We start from the raw sequence: 17,911 nt of genomic DNA, 5'->3' as shown, positions 1-17,911 counted from the left end.
GTGAAGTAATGTAGCACTCAACTTCCAAGAGCCTATTTAACCATATTACAGTTAAAGAAATACAAAGTGATCAACTTAAATAGTTTTTATTTAAAATGCTTAAAAAAAAAGAAGAAACCCTGTCATGTCCCTTAAAAACGTGCAGTCTGCAAACTGGTACGGCTCTTAGTGCTTGTTCCCCACCACCCACCCTGTGCGTAGCCTGGATACCCGACAGTTCCTGTGTTCAACAACGCTACACTGGCCAGAGCAGAAACAGACTGGCACCCAGGCTCCCCTCTTAGTGTACTTCCAAAGTCCTTTGATCAATGGCCGACCATCCCATTCCCCTCCCACAAACAGTTCTCATGTGTGGCCCGGTTCCAGTTTGGTTAGTAGCTCATTCCCTTAGCCTCTGAAAGGACTAGATAGGTGAAAGCAATAAGACAATGGCTCCACCTGGCTCTCCAATAGGTTTAGAGGAGAGTCCATCACGTCGCTTTTACCGTTCCAGTCCTTTCATTAGACCTAAGGGCAGCAGGTGCTAGGGGAAGCGGGAACTTGATAGAACAGGGCCAGTGAGTGAGTGTGTTCTCCCACTCTGTGGTTGTGTTCTGTTTCTCTACTCTTCTCCCTGAAGTGTGCATTCGTTACTCCCCCTCAGATTTAAAAACAATGCAAAGGTGTAAGATATATGGTGAAAACTCCCATGTGAAGACCAATCAGTTTTTCTATATCCACAAGGGGGAGTCAATGAGCATACACTTTGGGGAGGTGAAGGGGAAAATCGGACAGCAGCATCTCTACCCCCTCCCCCTACCCTCTTCTCCCTCCCCCTACCCTCTTCTCCAGTGTTAAGCGCTGCCCGTCACTTCCAGTTGGCTGAAGGTTGTAATGAGGTTATAGTGAGACCTTTCTTCCTCTGTCAACTCCATGTTCCCTGACCGTACCACTACAGCCACGTTCACACCAGCATCCTCCGCTGCCTTGGCCTCTGCAGGGAGGAACAAAACACACTACTGTAAATAGCCTCCTCTCAGTCATCCATGTTCCCTGAGCTACAATAGGATCCCACAACAGCAGGCTTACTCAAGTCCCAGTCATGGTGTAACAGAGGCCCTAACCCTTGGTTTTAAGTTAACATTCTACACAACAAAGGAAAGCAGAACATGTGACATGGAGGCCTCATGGTGGTTGTGGTCCCAGCCCCTGAGGTAACTGTGTGACTCTCTATGCGTTAGCGCACCGCTACACTAACATGATGGCATCTGCATTCCCTCAGGGGGAGGCCCTCGCTGCAGTGCAGTGCAGCACTAATACAGTACTGATTTAACTCTGATACAACAGCCTTTCCAAATGCTATTCTGGATTAGTGCAGGGCTAGCTACATGGCTTTGGATATAAACATCTGGTCAATGTATTATTTATCTTCCTTCATGTCAACCAGTAGGTTATTGAGAACATGTGTGTACATAAAACAGTTCATAATATACTCAAATAAATAAAAGTTCAAATATGCCTATGGCCTAATGCTGGCTGGGTTGTTGTAGTTCAGGACAAGCCCTTTGACTAGCTAGTGGAAAAATCCACTGTTGAATTCAGGGTAACAGCTAAGGCTGGCAAGGCTTCGGAGGGTGATCCTGCTAAATAGAAAGGCTCTGGCTCAGTCTGATTTATGTAAATGACATTGTGTTAAACTAATCCGCCTGCTACAACACTTACCTCGTGTGACATCTGTCAGGAACATGATTTCTTCAGGCGGGCAGCCCATTCTCTCTGCAATCCTCACATAGCTTTTACTTTCTACTTTAGTGCCCATGTTGGTGTCGAAGTGGCCATCAAATAGCTGAAAGGATAGAGAAAATCTGAATTTAGCTGGGAGTGTATTACAATGTAGATTAGTGTGTGTGTGTTCTAAACAGGTGTATAAAAGAGAAGACTTCCTTACATCTAGTACGTCTCCCTCTACAGAGTATCCAAACAGTAGTTTCTGAGCCTCCACACTGCCAGAGGAGTAGATATAGACCTTCAGGCCCTGCCGTCTCCACCTCCTGATGGACGGTACCACGTCCTGGTACACCCTGGTTCACACACACACATCTTAGTAATCCTGTCTTTTCATCGGGATGAGTCATCGGGTTTGAAGGTGACATTTGGAAGAAATGCAACAGTACAATAGGACTTGATCCTCCCATAGGCGGTTTAGAAGCCATCACCTTGAGCACAATAACATAGGGCTTCACAGCCTGTAGGCCTACATTCATGCAGGGAAGAATCTAATCTTGCAATCTGTGCACACATATCTCTGACTTATGTTAACCATGAAGTGAGGTCTATGGGAGATTTGCACTAAGATCGATTAAGGATTCATCCCTCCTACAATAGTACCCTCAGACAGTAGTAACCTTTAGTCATTTTCAGCAGACGCTCTTAGGTTAAGTGCCTTGCTCAAGGGCACAGACAGATTTTTCACCTAGTTGGCTCAGGGCTTTGAACCACCGACCTTTAAGTTACAGGCCCAACGCTCTTAACCGCTAGGCTACCTGCCGCCAGTAACCTCCTACATCCCTCACACAGCCCCATCCGTCCAATAGAAGGAACACTCCCAGCTACTTACTCGCCTTTGATTCTCCCGGCAGCGTAGGCCGCCCTCCACATGTGTCCCTGCAGCTGTTTCAGAGCCGTGGACTTCCTGTCCGAAGCCATCTGCCACAGCACGTTGTCCACCACCTCCCTGATGGCTTTCTCCTCGTCCGTGTGCCCAGACTGGTCCAGGGAGTGCTGCGCACACGCTCGGTGCAGACGCAGGTCCTCTTCAACCTAACATGATGACCGTCACAGGACATGGTCAATCAGGTCATGTTCATTAGGAAGCAGGGTTCGATTACACATAGACAACGCTTGGGGTTGTCCAACAGATATATTAACTGACATTTACGGGGCTTGTTTGGTGCATTGATATTTCAAGGCTGGCCTCTGCCCTCCATAAACCACCCCCATCAAGGATGGAGACAGGCAGCTCCTGGCAGACAGGAAACTGTTCATTCCAGTCAATTACATATGGAAATCACCATGCTATAATGAGAACTGATTATTGTTCTGCCTTCTACAATTCAGTAAGCTCATTGGAGAAAAGATCTCATAGCTCAATTCACAGACTTCCTGGCTTCATATCTTATTGAGGAACCTAATAATGTTAACTAATTTACTGTAATCGGTTTGTCTATGAATGTAGATAGCGTGCCATGAACTATGTCAGTGTCCATCAACCCCCTGGTTCTGGTCCCTCAGATGACCGATCTAGTCAGCTTTCAAGTGCAAGTTTTGATTTTAGGCAAGTTGTCCTCAAAAGGAGTTAAACCACCTTAGTTTGCCAGTCCCTGGTGAAAAGAAAGCAGCATCCTGTAGTAGCCAGTGAATATGAGTGCAGCTCTAAAAGCTTGTCTCCTGCACTCACATCATCCCATATGACTTCTATGGTCGGTAGCTAATCAAATACACCCATTATCTGTGACCTACATAGCTATATATATATATATATATATATACTAAACCCAAACCCACTGGATTACAGCAAACAATGAAAACACAGGAAATCTAAAATCCATGTAGGCCTAGCTCTTCAGAAGAAAATAAAAACATTGTTTAAATATTTTCCACTGTAAATCCATGCAGTTAAAACAGATGACAATAATAGTTAGCTACACGAGATGAGGTTGCTATGGCTGTTGACACCAAACTCTGAACAGCAGAGTCGTTTAATGTACTAATCTGTACTAATCATACCACACAAGCAATCATTAACTGGTTCAACAAATCAAAATGTACAGGTTTTCAACCTAAATTAATGCATGGGAGTTGCATATTCTGTCTGAGATTGTGTGCAGTCAGTCACTGCTGACTGGTCATCATTGTCCACAGTTTGCAGCAAACCAGTTACCTGTTTCTTAAGGAGATGCACGTCTTGTTTGCATTCATCTTCTTCCCAGTGCGCCGACAGATACTCCTCGAGATGATCTTTGATGTATGGGAATAAAATGTCCTATAGTAGAGAAATAGCACCGTTAGCATGTAGCTAGCTAGCAGTCAAACCATCAGTCTACCACAAAAGCCATGCATTTGTCTCGGTTTGTTGTCCTAGCTACCTTTACAAACGTTATTGGTGTCGTAGTTCCTTCAATATCCAGCAAAAGTGCGGTAGTGTTTTCAGGGATTGAAACACTGGCCATTTTCCTGTCTGAAGCCGTCTACTGTAGTTAGTAGCTAACTGTTAGCTTAGCTATCTAACGCTACCCAGGCTGGAGAAACGCGAGCAAACCCTAACAGGGGACTACCAATTCCTTTCCAAATATATATTTTTTAGGTTACTTTTCAATTAGCTATTGTTGGGTAGAGCAGACTCGTCAGCACACATAAAGCAGCCAGACCCATTGAACGTGCTCAAGAAGAGCGTGCATAAGAGCAAAGAAAGTCTTCTGTTTCCAGGAAGGCGTGATAATGACGACCACGAGGGTAAAGCACCATGGAATGCTACACATAAAATATTAAATGACAAAACCAAACATTTAGCTAGGTTAGGAAAATAAAAAAAGGACACTGTGTGCTGAAATATCATAACATTGCTAATTTCGCTACAATAGTTTTATTTACTGGTGGGTGGGGCACAGGCATGGGCCATGCGCAGTCGAATGTGTCATTCCACATATTCTAGAATGTGTGAAGCGTTGTATAACCATATCAAGAGATTCTCTGCTCTGTCGTAGCTAATTATAAGGCCAGTGTTTGGGCACAACATGTGTACAGTGCTTTCAATATCTTTGGCTGGTACTGTATGAGTATGACAGGTGTGACATGGCTAGCTAGTTAGTGGTGCGCGCTAGTAGTACGTTATTAAAAAAAAACTTCGTTAGTAGCGTTTAAATCGGTGACGTCACTCACTCTTGAGACCTTGAAGTAGTTTCCCTTGTTCTGCAAGGACCGCGGCTTTGGTGGAGCCATAGGCAACGATGCTTCGAGTGCCACTGTCTGAAAAGTAAACCTAGATGGCGACAGAGCCACATGCGTTTGCGCAGATATCATACTCTCCTGGGTAAATATTACAGTATCTAACAGAAGTGTTTGCAGAGATGTTTGAAACCTCTGTTCAGTCTCTTTGGTGTTTGTTGATAATAATGGAAATCATATGCAGTATTTCGTTTTGAGGCAACAAAAAGGTAATTTACTGTGTTGCTTTTAATTTTCGAACAAGAATGAAGAAAGTAAAATCAGAGATTTTAGAATAAAATGCCATTGGTAAAAAAAATATTAAACCCAGGAAGTTGTTTGTAATGATGATAATCTGTGATCAGCTTTAACATTACCAATCAGCAATTTACGTAAAAAGTGCTTGTAGCAAAGACAACAGCCCCCCCCCACCCACTGAGCCGCCGCAACCAAACCACATCTGCGTCACTCCCCGCCACCCAGTCCACCCTTGATGTCAGCCATTTTACATAGCAATCGCGACTGAATTCGTCCCAAAAAGTATTTAGCAATCAGGCCTAACGTTAAATACACATTTCTATTTAACAACCGGGTGACATTCGAAAATGGAGACCGAAGGCCAGGTTGACTTCAGTACAGACGAGTTTCCAGAGGGCTCCAAGATAAATGCAAGCAAAAACCTGCAGGATGACGGGTAAGCGGCTTGACGTTAGCCTAGCTAGCTACTTTCAGCAAGAGTAGCTAGCTAGTAGGTGTAGCTAACCAGCTAGTGTTATTTCTGCCAGCTGGAGACAACTTACGTCATCTTTGATTCAAACGTAGCGTGTTATTGGAGTGGTAACACGCTAATGTGTATTAGGTTACTAGCCAATGTTAGCCAGTCCCTGTTGTGATCATGTATGGCTAGCTAACGTTAGCAAACTAACTGGCGTCATGTCATTCAGGCCAAGTTCCCTAAGTGGGCAAACGGGGTTGGCTATGTGCTGTGAAACATGTTGTCACCGTGTTATTTGTAGCTAACTAGTTTATAATCAGATTGATGTCGTGTTTGTTATTGGCGCTCTTTTTTTCTCGTGCACTACGTTAACGTTATTGATGGTTTTTCGAATTCTGACAGATAGAACAATAGCTACACATGTCCTGTACATGTACTCGGTGGCCACCCAAGCTAGAATCAGGTGTGTGTAGTAGCTAGTTAGATACAGTTCACTGATCTAGCTGTTGCCTTTTATAGCTAACCGTTCTAGACAGTTTGAATCGTTAGGCCTAATCAGCTTGCTGGTGACAACAGCTTGACCTAAAGTAAATGAGTCATTTATATAACTAGGCAAGTCAGTTAAGAACAAAGTCATAGCTAGTGACTCAGGTTGTTAGGGATGTATAACAAGGATGTTGTTATGACTGTTTGATAGACTGCATTTGTCTCCTTGATTCTCCATTCACAGCAAGATGTTCATTGGAGGGCTCAGTTGGGACACCAGCAAAACAGACCTCACGGATTACCTGTCGAAGTTTGGAGAGGTTCTGGACTGCACCATCAAAACAGACCTGATGACTGGCCGGTCCCGGGGCTTCGGCTTTGTTCTCTTCAGAGACTCAGAGAGTGTAGACCGGGTAAGCACTAGAACAGACTCACTGAGCAGAGAACAGGACAGGCTGTCTCTTCTTGCTCTCTTAATTCTGAACAAAATAGTTTCAAGACATACATAGTTGGCATCCACTCACATCACTTGATCACACACACCCTGTTTCACTGACACATTATCCTGTATGCAGGTGTTGGAGCTGAAGGAGCACAAGCTGGACGGGAAGCTAATCGATCCAAAGAGGGCCAAAGCCATGAAGGGGAAGGAACCGCCCAAGAAGGTGTTTGTCGGAGGCCTCAGCCCAGACACCCCAGAGGAGGAAATCAGGGATTACTTTGGCGCTTTTGGAGATGTAAGAGAGTGACAGAATGAGTGCACTGTCAATGTACTCGTATGTTTTATTCTACGTTTTTAGATATGGTAAACCCACACTTTTAGGAAGCTGTAAGTCCACTGAGCGAGTGTGGCAATGGAGCTAGAGCTAATGCTATTGTATAATTTACCGCCTTCACATGGTACAAAGACTGAGAGATACGCAGAATTGTATGATTACTGTCTTCATTAGCCACTGAGAGAAACTTTGTTTCCAGATTGACAGCATCGAGCTTCCCATGGACACCAAAACCAACGAGCGACGTGGGTTTTGCTTCGTGACCTACTGCGAGGAGACTCCTGTTCAAAAGCTGTTGGAGTGCAGATACCACCAAGTTGGGAGTGGAAAGGTAGCTGGATTCCGCTTATTCACAATGACCATTTGAACGCTGTTACACATCTTGCGCTGATAGGCAAAGCTATTATTTCTATGCTATTGAACCAACTTAGTTTAGACAGCCATTTTGAAGAATGTTGGCAGTCAAATAACATGTGACTGTAGGTACTTGAAGAAAGTGTCATCACTGTTTTCCACAAGTGTCTTGGTTAATGGGCTGATTTCTCTGCAGTGTGAAATCAAAGTGGCCCAGCCCAAAGAAGTGTATAGACAGCAGCAACAACACAGAGGAGAGAGGGGAGGCTACGAAGGAGGGAGAGGAGGTGGAGGATACAGGGGCCGGGGACGAGGAGGTACATCTACCCTATGACACTGAAGAATGCAAATCTTTTTTTCCACCTATTATTTATTCTTCCAATAAGAAATTTCTTGTGTGGCATTTGACACATGCCACAATGACAGTACTGACAACTGAAAAGGGCATGCATTACAGTACATTGAAAAGAAAATCAAGACATACAATTGTCTTTGAAACTACAATATAGGCTTGTCACACTGAAACACTCCATTGTCTCTGTGCAGGTCAGAGTAACTACAACCAAGGTTACAACGGCTACTACAGCCAGAACTATGGTAGCTACGGCAATGGATACAACCAGGGCTACAATGGCTACGCAGGCTATGACTACTCTGGCTACAACTATAATAGTTATGGTTATGGACAGGGATACGACGACTACAATGGTAAGCTACACTATTGATGCCAACTATCGAAACAAGCAGTGCCTTTCAGCCCCCAACAACAACTCATGTACTTCTAGCTAAGACAACAGGTGGAAAAAAGTATCCTTGTATGTAATCAATAGCTCTGGAAAAAAATAAAACAGATGTCTGTAATGCTGCCTGCCTTGGGTCTCTTTGCTCTGGTGCATGTTTGTGAGGGGTCCTCCATATCCAGGCAATGCACTTTTATTTTACGGGGAACACTTGCAACATTAATAATCATTCAGCCCATGTAAAGTTCTAAGATGACATTTGTATTGCACACACTTCTGAGAGTACTTGTAGTTCAATTCCTGGGTATATAAAGTAAAACACAGCTGAGCTGTATAGAGTTTTTGGTACATATGTCTTGACACGATTGTGCATATCAATACTGATACAATAACATTCCATTTGAAAGTCCAAGCAAAAATAACTGGGTAAACAAACACTGCAGACTACATCCTACTGATATGTGATTACTGCTGCCATTTACCCCCCAAAATTAAAGTGAACTTGAAAAAACTCCTATGTCAACTAAACTCCATTGATAAAACCTTGATAGGATTTCCTTTTGCTACGTTTTTGTTTAGTTAGCCTGTGACACTCATCTTCCTGACCTCTAACCCTTGACCTTCCCATAGGCCAGCAGAGCAGCTATGGGAAGGCCTCTCGAGAGGTCACAACCCACCAGAACAACTACCAGCCTTACTGAGCTGATCTGATCCAACAGGACCTGCTTAGAATTCTGGTAAGACCACACTCCCACCTAAGGCTTGACTTTTAAAACAAAACTTCAAAATTTAAAGATCAATAGACACTAAAGAATTACTCTAAAACCTATCATGAGAGAAAGCAAGTGGTTACTATTATGATGCACACCCCCATTTTGACAAAACTAAAAAGTAATGTCTATAGATCTTTAATTGCAAAAATGCTTGTGCAGCGTTTTATTTTTATTAAGCTCTCCAGAAAAAAACGTGAGCTTTTTTTCTGTAGATTCTCCTTTTTTCCCTTGCTTTTTAACAGGTGTTCATAAGGAAATAACATAAAGAGACTTGATAGCATTGTTAACAGGTAAAGTACTGCTAAGGGTACAGAGTAAGGACCTATCCTTAGTTTTCCTTTTCCTAACTCTGATGTTGTACCTTGTTTGTACCTGCCAGCGGGGACTTCATTGCAGGCCGTGTGTCGCCTGATCACGACAATCTCTGGGCGACGCACATAGCGGGCAGAGAGCACGGCATGCACAAGAAAACGCTGTCCTGTGGTATGGTCTCTTCACACTTCCTGTAACCAGCGATAAACAAAAAGAAACATAAGAGAAAGGAAATTAATCTCTTTTCAGTTTTTAAAGTGTTTGCTATAACGATTTGTCTGAAATTGATTTTTTACAGGATATTAATATGAAAGTGTAAAAATGTACTTTGACTTGTATTTGTGTATTCTCTTAATTTTAGTGGTCTTGTTTCAGTTCTGGACCTTCAGTGTTTTTTCTATAATGAACCCCTTTCTTAAATTGCTAAAACTCATAATGATTGCTTTTTCTTTATAGCCCTTAGAGAACTTCACTTGATAAACACCCCAAAACTTCTTTTTTTTTTTTTTTTTTACTTAGGTGTTAAAGATCATATGTAAACCAGCTTTATGATGCCATAAAAAGCTGACAACTCAAAATATATCATGAGCTATTTGTGTATCTGGCTTTAAATGTCCATCAAATTTGTTATCTTTTAGTTAGGGTCACATTTGGGCTTGCTCCTTAATGGTGAAATTTACCCACCAATTCATTGGAGCTGAAGCTTTTGCTGTCCGGTGAGCTGTTACAGGACTGGTTACAGAACCTTGGTGAAGCTGAGTTCTACACGTGATCTTTAAAACGGAATGGAGAAAAATAAACTAATAGTTTAAGTTGACGACACAAGCAGAAGTTAAACAGTGAAACGTGCAAGGTTCACTGTGCCCTGCAGAGCTCCAAAGTTGGTAACATCTGTGTTGTGTCCTTGTTTGCAGACGGGCTGGCTGGAGAATGACCCTGTACCCAGGTGGAAGCGTTGGGGGCTGAATCCTGTCCTGTCCTCAGATCAGCTCATGTTTTAAACACCAGGCCCTTATTTCGTTGTCCTCCTCTCCCTGAGTTGAAGCTGGCATGCAGCGTGTCTGACTTTGTAAATAGCGAGATTGCTGCTTTTTGGTTCCAGTCCCCCCCTTCCCTTTATCTTGTAGGTCTAGGTTTCATTTCATCGTGATTTAATGTGTTCTTATTACCTTGATTTTCAATTTGTCCTGCCTTTCTTTTAAACTTGGATTTTCTGCCGTTTTGTTTGATAAAGGGATTATTAAAGAGGGTACAAAACTCAAGAGCTTGACTTTGTAGTACTTGATATTCTGTTTTGCATTTCATAACACCGAACAATAGCTTCCGCGTCATTCATTGACTTGAACATTTAGGCCTGTAGGTACAACTTCAGCCTAGGTGCAGTAATCGTTACACAACTTGATTCACACAACACTAAGAGTTTGTTTGTCGTGACATGAGAATAAACCCTGCCATATTTTCTAGATCTGTTTAGAGATATTATTGCGTATGGAACCTGTCAAATTCAGTCGGTGCGAAAAAGATCAACCTGTTGTCATACAAACCAGACGGTTATATAACATACTGCAGTGCAATACGTTTCAAAGCATAGCAAAAGTTTGAGAATTGCTTTTAATAGTCTAGAAATACACCTCCCTGAAGCTAGTCCCACCATTTTATACATGACGCCATTATGTTTACGTAGGTGGCTAGCAAAATAGCAAGCTGCCAACAGCTGGTATCTTGCAAACATATACTAGATAAAGTAGTACAGTTGGTAATTGTCAGCAAAAGCAGAGTGAGTGGTTATCTGTTGTGACTATTTGTTTTATGCCTAGAGTCTAGTCTTTAGCAACCTACTAACCTGGGGCAAAATAGGAGTCCCATTTCGAACACAAACAAGACAGACGAGAGACAGTCAGCAGCTGTAGTACGCTCGCGTTAGCACGCAACCTCGATAGCAGCTGATTAGCTAGCTACCTTTAGCAATTTGTGCAACATAAAAAAAATGTCGGACCTTGAAACCAGCGAAGATCCAACTGTGGTGAAAATGGAGGAGGGCGGAGAGGCTAGCACCGAAGAGCAGACGCCGACTGTTGCAGAGGGCGGCCAGGCAGGAGAATCCGAGGGATCAAAGATTGATGCCAGCAAAAACGAAGAGGATGAGGGGTGAGTGAGACCGCTAACTAGCTAGCTTAACGTTAGATAACTGTCGTTCCCTATATGGCTAGCTAGTTAGCTCAGTTTTGAAGAAGGGACAAGTAACTAATTGTTATAATTTTGACATTTCCTCGCATCGTTGGCAAACTTAAATGAGAAATAACTTGAGTTGAATGCCAATACCTAAATATTACAGAGTGCTGATGATGGAGGGATGGATGATCCCTTCAGGGCAGGTCAGTCAGGTCAGCAGCATCACTGTCTCCCTGTTGTTGTGGCTGTTATCCTTCAGTTCGCAGGCGACCAGAACCTTCCATTTTGCTTACATAGACAGACGGTGCTTACTGGATTTAGAGTTGTGTATGTGAGAAATGGATGTAGAAATATGATACTGTTAGGCAGATACTGGGGTGGCCTAGGGATGCATCCTAGGGATGTCTCTAGGTACGTTTTAGTGACGACCTGGGAGATGTTAGTTAAATCATCGACTACAAACATACAGCTTGTAAAAGCTACTGCATTATCAGATGATGTATTTGCTAATTGTCATAATCATAGCTATAATGATAACGTTGACCCTAAACCAGGACTTTGGCTATGTTCCCTCTCTAAAGGCTTTAACACTTTCTTTCCTTTCCTTCTTTCCTACTGATGGGTGAAAGGAAAGCATATGAGAAAAGGAAATTATTAGAGAGAATTGGAACACAGCTGCAGTCTGAGAATTTGTATGCAGAATGGAAATATCCGTATCTGTCTCAAAATGCAGGAAAATGTTTGTTGGTGGTCTGAGCTGGGACACAACAAAGAAGGATTTGAAGGATTACTTCTCCAAGTTTGGGGAGGTGGTAGACTGCACCCTGAAGCTTGACCCCATGACAGGCCGGTCCCGAGGGTTCGGCTTTGTTCTGTTTAAAGCAGCTAACAGCGTTGATAAGGTATTCCTGATTGTGTTCAATGGTATTGATCATGCTGGATGATTGTGATAGATTATTTTATATCTATCTCTCTTATATAGTGTGAATATGGTATTACATTTACATTTTAGTCAAATAGCAGAAGCTGTTATCCAGAGCGATTTACAGGAGCAATTAGGATTAAGTGCTCAAGGGCACATCAACAGATTTGTCACCTAGTATGCTCGCAGATTCGAACTAACAATGTTCTGGTTACTGTCCCAGCGCTCTTAACCTCTATAGCATGGCAGCAATGGGATGGGAATCTTTTTTTGTCTATCAGTTTCTTTATTATAATGATGTTTTATCTCTGGCTTGCCTCTGGTAGGTGGTTTTACAGAAGGACCACAAGCTGAATGGGAAGGTGATCGACCCTAAGAAGGCCAAGGCCATGAAGAACAAGGAGCCCATCAGAAAGGTCTTTGTAGGAGGTCTTTCTCCAGACACTCCAGAGGAGAAGATCAGAGAATATTTCGGTGCCTTTGGAGAGGTAGGCTACTACAGTAGACTTACATTTTTTTTATTTTTATATACACTGCTCAAAAAAATAAAGGGAACACTTAAACAACACAATGTAACTCCAAGTCAATCACACTTCTGTGAAATCAAACTGTCCACTTAGGAAGCAACACTGATTGACAATAAATTTCACATGCTGTTGTGCAAATGGAATAGACAAAAGGTGGAAATTATAGGCAATTAGCAAGACACCCCCAAAAAAGGAGTGATTCTGCAGGTGGTGATCACAGACCACTTCTCAGTTCCTATGCTTCCTGGCTGATGTTTTGGTCACTTTTGAATGCTGGCGGTGCTCTCACTCTAGTGGTAGCATGAGACGGAGTCTACAACCCACACAAGTGGCTCGGGTAGTGCAGTTCATCCAGGATGGCACATCAATGCGAGCTGTGGCAAAAAGGTTTGCTGTGTCTGTCAGCGTAGTGTCCAGAGCATGGAGGCGCTACCAGGAGACAGGCCAGTACATCAGGAGACGTGGAGGAGGCCGTAGGAGGGCAACAACCCAGCAGCAGGACCGCTACCTCCGCCTTTGTGCAAGGAGGTGCACTGCCAGCGCCCTGCAAAATGACCTCCAGCAGGCCACAAATGTGCATGTGTCTGCTCAAACGGTCAGAAACAGACTCCATGAAGGTGGTATGAGGGCCCGACGTCCACAGGTGGGGGTTGTGCTTACAGCCCAACACCGTGCAGGACGTTTGGCATCTGCCAGAGAACACCAAGATTGGCAAATTCGCCACTGGCGCCCTGTGCTCTTCACAGATGAAAGCAGGTTCACACTGAGCACATGAGCACATGTGACAGACATGATAGAGTCTGGAGACGCCGTGGAGAACGTTCTGCTGCCTGCAACATCCTCCAGCATGACCGGTTTGGTGATGGGTCAGTCATGGTGTGGGGTGGCATTTCTTTGTGGGGCCGCACAGCCCTCCATGTGCTCGCCAGAGGTAGCCTGACTGCCAATAGGTACCGAGATGAGATCCTCAGACCCCTTGTGAGACCATATGCTGACACATGCACATTTGTGGCCTGCTGGAGGTCATTTTGCAGTGCTCTGGCAGTGCACCTCCTTGCACAAAGGCGGAGGTAGCGGTCCTGCTGCTGGGTTGTTGCCCTCCTACGGCCTCCTCCACGTCTCCTGATGTACTGGCCTGTCTCCTGGTAGCGCCTCCATGCTCTGGACACTACGCTGACAGACACAGCAAACCTTTTTGCCACAGCTCGCATTGATGTGCCATCCTGGATGAACTGCACTACCCGAGCCACTTGTGTGGGTTGTAGACTCCGTCTCATGCTACCACTAGAGTGAGAGCACCGCCAGCATTCAAAAGTGACCAAAACATCAGCCAGGAAGCATAGGAACTGAGAAGTGGTCTGTGGTCACCACCTGCAGAATCACTCCTTTTTTGGGGGTGTCTTGCTAATTGCCTATAATTTCCACCTTTTGTCTATTCCATTTGCACAACAGCATGTGAAATTTATTGTCAATCAGTGTTGCTTCCTAAGTGGACAGTTTGATTTCACAGAAGTGTGATTGACTTGGAGTTACATTGTGTTGTTTAAGTGTTCCCTTTATTTTTTTGAGCAGTGTATATTACGTTGTCAGATGTTCTGTAGAGTTTGCTAGCCTGGGTGCCATTTTGAATGATCGGATCAGACCAAACTAGTTAGCGGAACGAGCTGATATTGAGTGTTCGTTTCCTCACGAGTTGACAAGCCTTCTAAACATTGAAACCTTGCTGAATAAGAAGTTATTACATTCCTGTGTTGTCTGTGTGAACAGGTGGAGTCCATTGAGCTCCCCATGGAAACCAAAACCAACAAGAGACGAGGCTTCTGCTTCATCACCTTCAAAGAGGAGGAGAGAGTGAAGAAGATCATGGAGAAAAAGTACCATAATATAGGATTAAGCAAGGTACAGTACATCATGGCTTACCCTGCTAATACTACCCACAGAATATGTTTGGTAGCTCAAAACAAGTTTTACATTGCCTTCAATGCATGTTTTTCGATGGCATTTCCTTGCCAGGTCCAGTTGGTGATCTATTAGTATTATTAATGAGAATACACTGCAGTGTAATGTCAGTCAGAGTTTGACGCTTTAAAGCATGGTTATTGAAATGTTTTATTCCTGTCTTCAGTGTGAGATTAAGGTGGCCATGTCCAAGGAGCAGTACCAGCAGCAGCACTGGGGGGGAGGAGGCAGGGGGGGATACCCCTCCAGGCCTCCCGGCAGACAGGGTAAGTTGGCTGGATAGAATAGGTCGTTTCCTGCACCAATACTTTGCATATATTTAGTAGTACTGTATTACATTTGAGTAATGATATGTATGATGTTGTTTGTTAAATCATATGTTTTTGGTCAATTCAATAATACCAAATGGACAATTTGTTGTATTTCAGGACCCAATCAGAATTGGAACCAGGGATATGGCAACTACTGGAACCAAGGTTACGGCAACAACTACGGCAATTATGGCTACAACAACCAAGGCTACGGTGGCTATGATTACTCTGGTTACAACAACTATTACGGCGGATATGGTGACTACAGCAGTATGTAATCTTTTTGGTGAAGACACACTAAGAAAACAATGTACTTATTAAGTATGTAAATAACGTGTATGTATGGATAATTTGACAATGGACTTTTTTTCTCTTTAATCTTTAATCTTATTGATTAACTGTATGGTTTATATTTGAGTGAAATTCCATCATGCTGTACATGCTGTAAATAAATATAAAAAAAATGACATTAAAACCAACAATATTGTTAAAAACGCATTACTTTTATTCATTGTTTTCCGTTTCCTAAATTACTAAATATTCAACACAACAAAGGAAATCACTGATTTTGAATATGTACTACTATCTTATCTAAGAGCTAGAACTATCATTTACTCATATAATTATGTTTTTTCTGTATGTGTTTGTGTCCAATCAGCAGACCAGCAGGGTGGTTATGGGAAGTCCCCCAGGCGAGGTGGTCACCAAAACAATTACAAGCCGTATTGATGTAACAGAAGTTCCACACACGCAGACAGGTATGTTTTATAAGTCAGCTACAACAAACCTAGAAAAAGTGCAATGTATCTACCTCTGTATAATAATAATAATAAACCCTCATAATGTTTTTCTCTTTATAATTTTTCACAGCACCTGAAAAGTGCTTTACAGTAGTCTTAACATAGAGGCTACAGTCTTTTTTTGGTGAATTATTTCTGCTGCCTCTTATGAGCCATTTTGTAACTGTAAAGTTAACAGGTATAGTACTACTATTACTACAGTAAAATGGATACCAAGAGTTAAGGATTTACAAGGGAAAAGAGAGTGAAAGAGAGAAAATAATAATGTTGTCTCCTAACTCTGACATATACCTTGTTTGTACCTGCCAGCGGAGCTTCCTTGCAGGCCATGAGCTGACCTCCCCGGTACTCTCTGGCCCGCTCAATGCGGACCGGGTACGAGAGGCGTACGCTCTCGAATGCTGCCATTTGGTATGGTCTTCCAACATCCTGTCTCAGCATTGTAAATAAAAACTAAGTGGGACATGTCCGGCTTTGTCCACTTTTTTAATTTTAATTTGTTTAATTTCTGTAATGTGTTTTTTTGTAATGTAAAACTTAAATACAAATTATGTAATTTTAATGCCATTTTTTACAGGCCCTTACTCCCCCGTCAAGTAATGGTAAATTACAACATGATACTGAGAAAATAACTATTTACTTTTCAAAGGACACGGCTTTCTCTGGACTTTCCAGTGTCTTTTTCATTCCTAATCATACCTGTAATTCTTGCTTTTCTTTATTTAGCTCTTGTAGCCGTAATAGCCAGTAGTCCATGAGCTAAAACCTGGTTTGTACTTGGATGCTACTGCGTTGGAGAAGTGCGTTATTTTTGTACTTGTATTGTTTGCTTATGTTACTGACAGCGGTGGGAAAACTTCTCCTTTAAACGTTAATTTTCCTCTAACAAAATTCTCTTTTTAACCTTTTGAGAAAGTATCAAAGTATCTCTACGTTTCCTGGAAATTTGCATGTAATGATTTCTTTAATGTGTATCTTTTTGACCAATTGAAGGCTTTACTCATTGGTTTTGTATTTGGGCTTTGAACTCTTTAATTTGTCACACTTCAGGATTTCTAGCTTATGGACTAACTTGTTTTTAATTCTTAATTGTAAGACATATTTTTATCTATTGTAATTGTGTTTTCTTAATGGAAATGGTAAAGACGGGATTCCTTTGACATTTAGTTGTAGCCCTACTAGTGTGCAGTAACCTTCATCATTAACAGTTTGACTTGTTTTGTCTTTTCCAGGATGGAAGATTGAAGGATATCTTGTGAAGGAGCGTTGGCAGACGAAGTGACAGGTTTCAGTCAAGAGTTTCCTTTATTATGGACGGCTTGAGACAGGACACAGTCAGAGTATTCAGTTGATCTACGCACATTGAATTTATGTTCAGTGTTGTATTTCGTTGTTTCTTCTTGCAAAGCTTTTAAAAGTTTCCTATTCGTCTTGTATTGAGTTACACTGTGTGAAAGGAATATATGCAGAATTATATTTAAGAGTTGATTATTCACTTACGCTCAGTGTTATCCCTTTTGTTAAATGTGTATAATATTCTATGTTAATTGCTTTTTGTTAAGGCATAAATTACCATTATTGAAACCCAAATAGGATTAGGATACTTAATTGTTCCCGAGGTGGAAATTTGTCTTCGATAAATAAAATTGGATTGGTCAGGGCCAGAAAATAAATGATTTATATTGCGGTCAAAAGCAAATGCAAATGGGCCCTTAAATAAATCTATATCCTTTATTGTAGTTATCACAAGTAAACATTTTGTTAATATATATTTGACATGGTACACAGAAATATAGAACATTCAGAAATCATCAAAACATTTAAATAAAAAAACGTATCTGAAATTGAAATGGATTGTTTTTTTACAGTGTGAACTGTTTGTTACATTAAGCTTTACCCTTGGACAGTATTATATTGCTAGTGGAGTGTAACTGTATACTGCAATGAAGTGAACTATTGTGGCCACCATTTCTAAAGCAGCAATCACCAGTTGAAACAATAACAAAGCGACTCCCCGCCCCTGTTTCGGTTAAAAGTTGAGGGATGGGGTTGGAGAAATGTAACTACTCAAATTCATAGACAGTGCGATGGATGAAAGGACT

General features: G+C 42.2%; 3 protein-coding genes across 16 annotated transcripts; 2 read left to right on the top strand and 1 right to left on the bottom strand.

Annotated features, from left to right (window-relative positions):
* Window positions 1-70: 70 nt before the first annotated feature.
* On the bottom strand, window positions 71-11,464 carry LOC120045051 (enolase-phosphatase E1-like). Of its 4 annotated transcripts, none has more exons than XM_038989887.1 (7): window positions 10,962-11,464; window positions 9,168-9,309; window positions 3,920-4,021; window positions 2,597-2,799; window positions 1,928-2,060; window positions 1,702-1,825; window positions 71-973 (listed from the first exon to the last, which is right to left on the bottom strand). In XM_038989887.1, exons 2-7 carry the CDS (start codon window positions 9,195-9,197, stop codon window positions 834-836), a joined length of 732 nt encoding a protein of 243 aa, XP_038845815.1. In that variant the 5' UTR covers window positions 9,198-9,309; window positions 10,962-11,464; the 3' UTR covers window positions 71-833. The 4 variants fall into 4 exon arrangements, with proteins under 4 accessions (XP_038845815.1, XP_038845814.1, XP_038845812.1 ...); XM_038989886.1 differs by having other exon boundaries at window positions 11,115-11,464; XM_038989884.1 differs by lacking the exons at window positions 9,168-9,309; window positions 10,962-11,464 and adding an exon at window positions 4,918-5,048.
* Window positions 4,764-10,380, top strand: LOC120045050 (heterogeneous nuclear ribonucleoprotein D-like). Of its 3 annotated transcripts, XR_005476617.1 has the most exons (9): window positions 4,764-5,656; window positions 6,408-6,576; window positions 6,739-6,900; window positions 7,139-7,270; window positions 7,490-7,610; window positions 7,840-8,001; window positions 8,664-8,770; window positions 9,186-9,289; window positions 10,033-10,380. XR_005476617.1 is itself a non-coding variant. In XM_038989883.1 (8 exons), exons 1-7 carry the CDS (start codon window positions 5,568-5,570, stop codon window positions 8,732-8,734), a joined length of 906 nt encoding a protein of 301 aa, XP_038845811.1. In that variant the 5' UTR covers window positions 4,764-5,567; the 3' UTR covers window positions 8,735-8,770; window positions 10,033-10,380. The 3 variants fall into 3 exon arrangements, 2 of the variants coding, with proteins under 2 accessions (XP_038845811.1, XP_038845809.1); XM_038989883.1 differs by lacking the exon at window positions 9,186-9,289; XM_038989881.1 differs by having other exon boundaries at window positions 9,186-10,380.
* Window positions 10,790-17,653, top strand: hnrnpd (heterogeneous nuclear ribonucleoprotein D). 9 transcript variants are annotated; one of them, XR_005476616.1, is made up of 10 exons: window positions 10,790-11,266; window positions 12,024-12,192; window positions 12,539-12,700; window positions 14,507-14,638; window positions 14,865-14,964; window positions 15,127-15,279; window positions 15,668-15,767; window positions 16,119-16,220; window positions 16,536-16,609; window positions 17,042-17,653. XR_005476616.1 is itself a non-coding variant. In XM_038989880.1 (8 exons), the coding sequence occupies exons 1-7, from the start codon at window positions 11,106-11,108 to the stop codon at window positions 15,736-15,738; spliced, it is 933 nt and encodes a 310-aa protein (XP_038845808.1). In that variant the 5' UTR covers window positions 10,790-11,105; the 3' UTR covers window positions 15,739-15,767; window positions 16,119-17,653. The 9 variants fall into 9 exon arrangements, 5 of the variants coding, with proteins under 5 accessions (XP_038845808.1, XP_038845807.1, XP_038845806.1 ...); XR_005476615.1 differs by lacking the exon at window positions 16,536-16,609; XR_005476614.1 differs by having other exon boundaries at window positions 16,536-17,653.
* The last annotated feature ends 258 nt before the right edge of the window (window positions 17,654-17,911 follow it).

The sequence above is a fragment of the Salvelinus namaycush genome, chromosome 3 (assembly GCF_016432855.1).
Source record: "Salvelinus namaycush isolate Seneca chromosome 3, SaNama_1.0, whole genome shotgun sequence".
Classification (NCBI taxonomy): Eukaryota; Metazoa; Chordata; class Actinopteri; order Salmoniformes; family Salmonidae; genus Salvelinus; species Salvelinus namaycush.
Note: the sequence above shows the minus strand (reverse complement) of the source record. Positions and strands in the feature narration are given on the sequence as shown.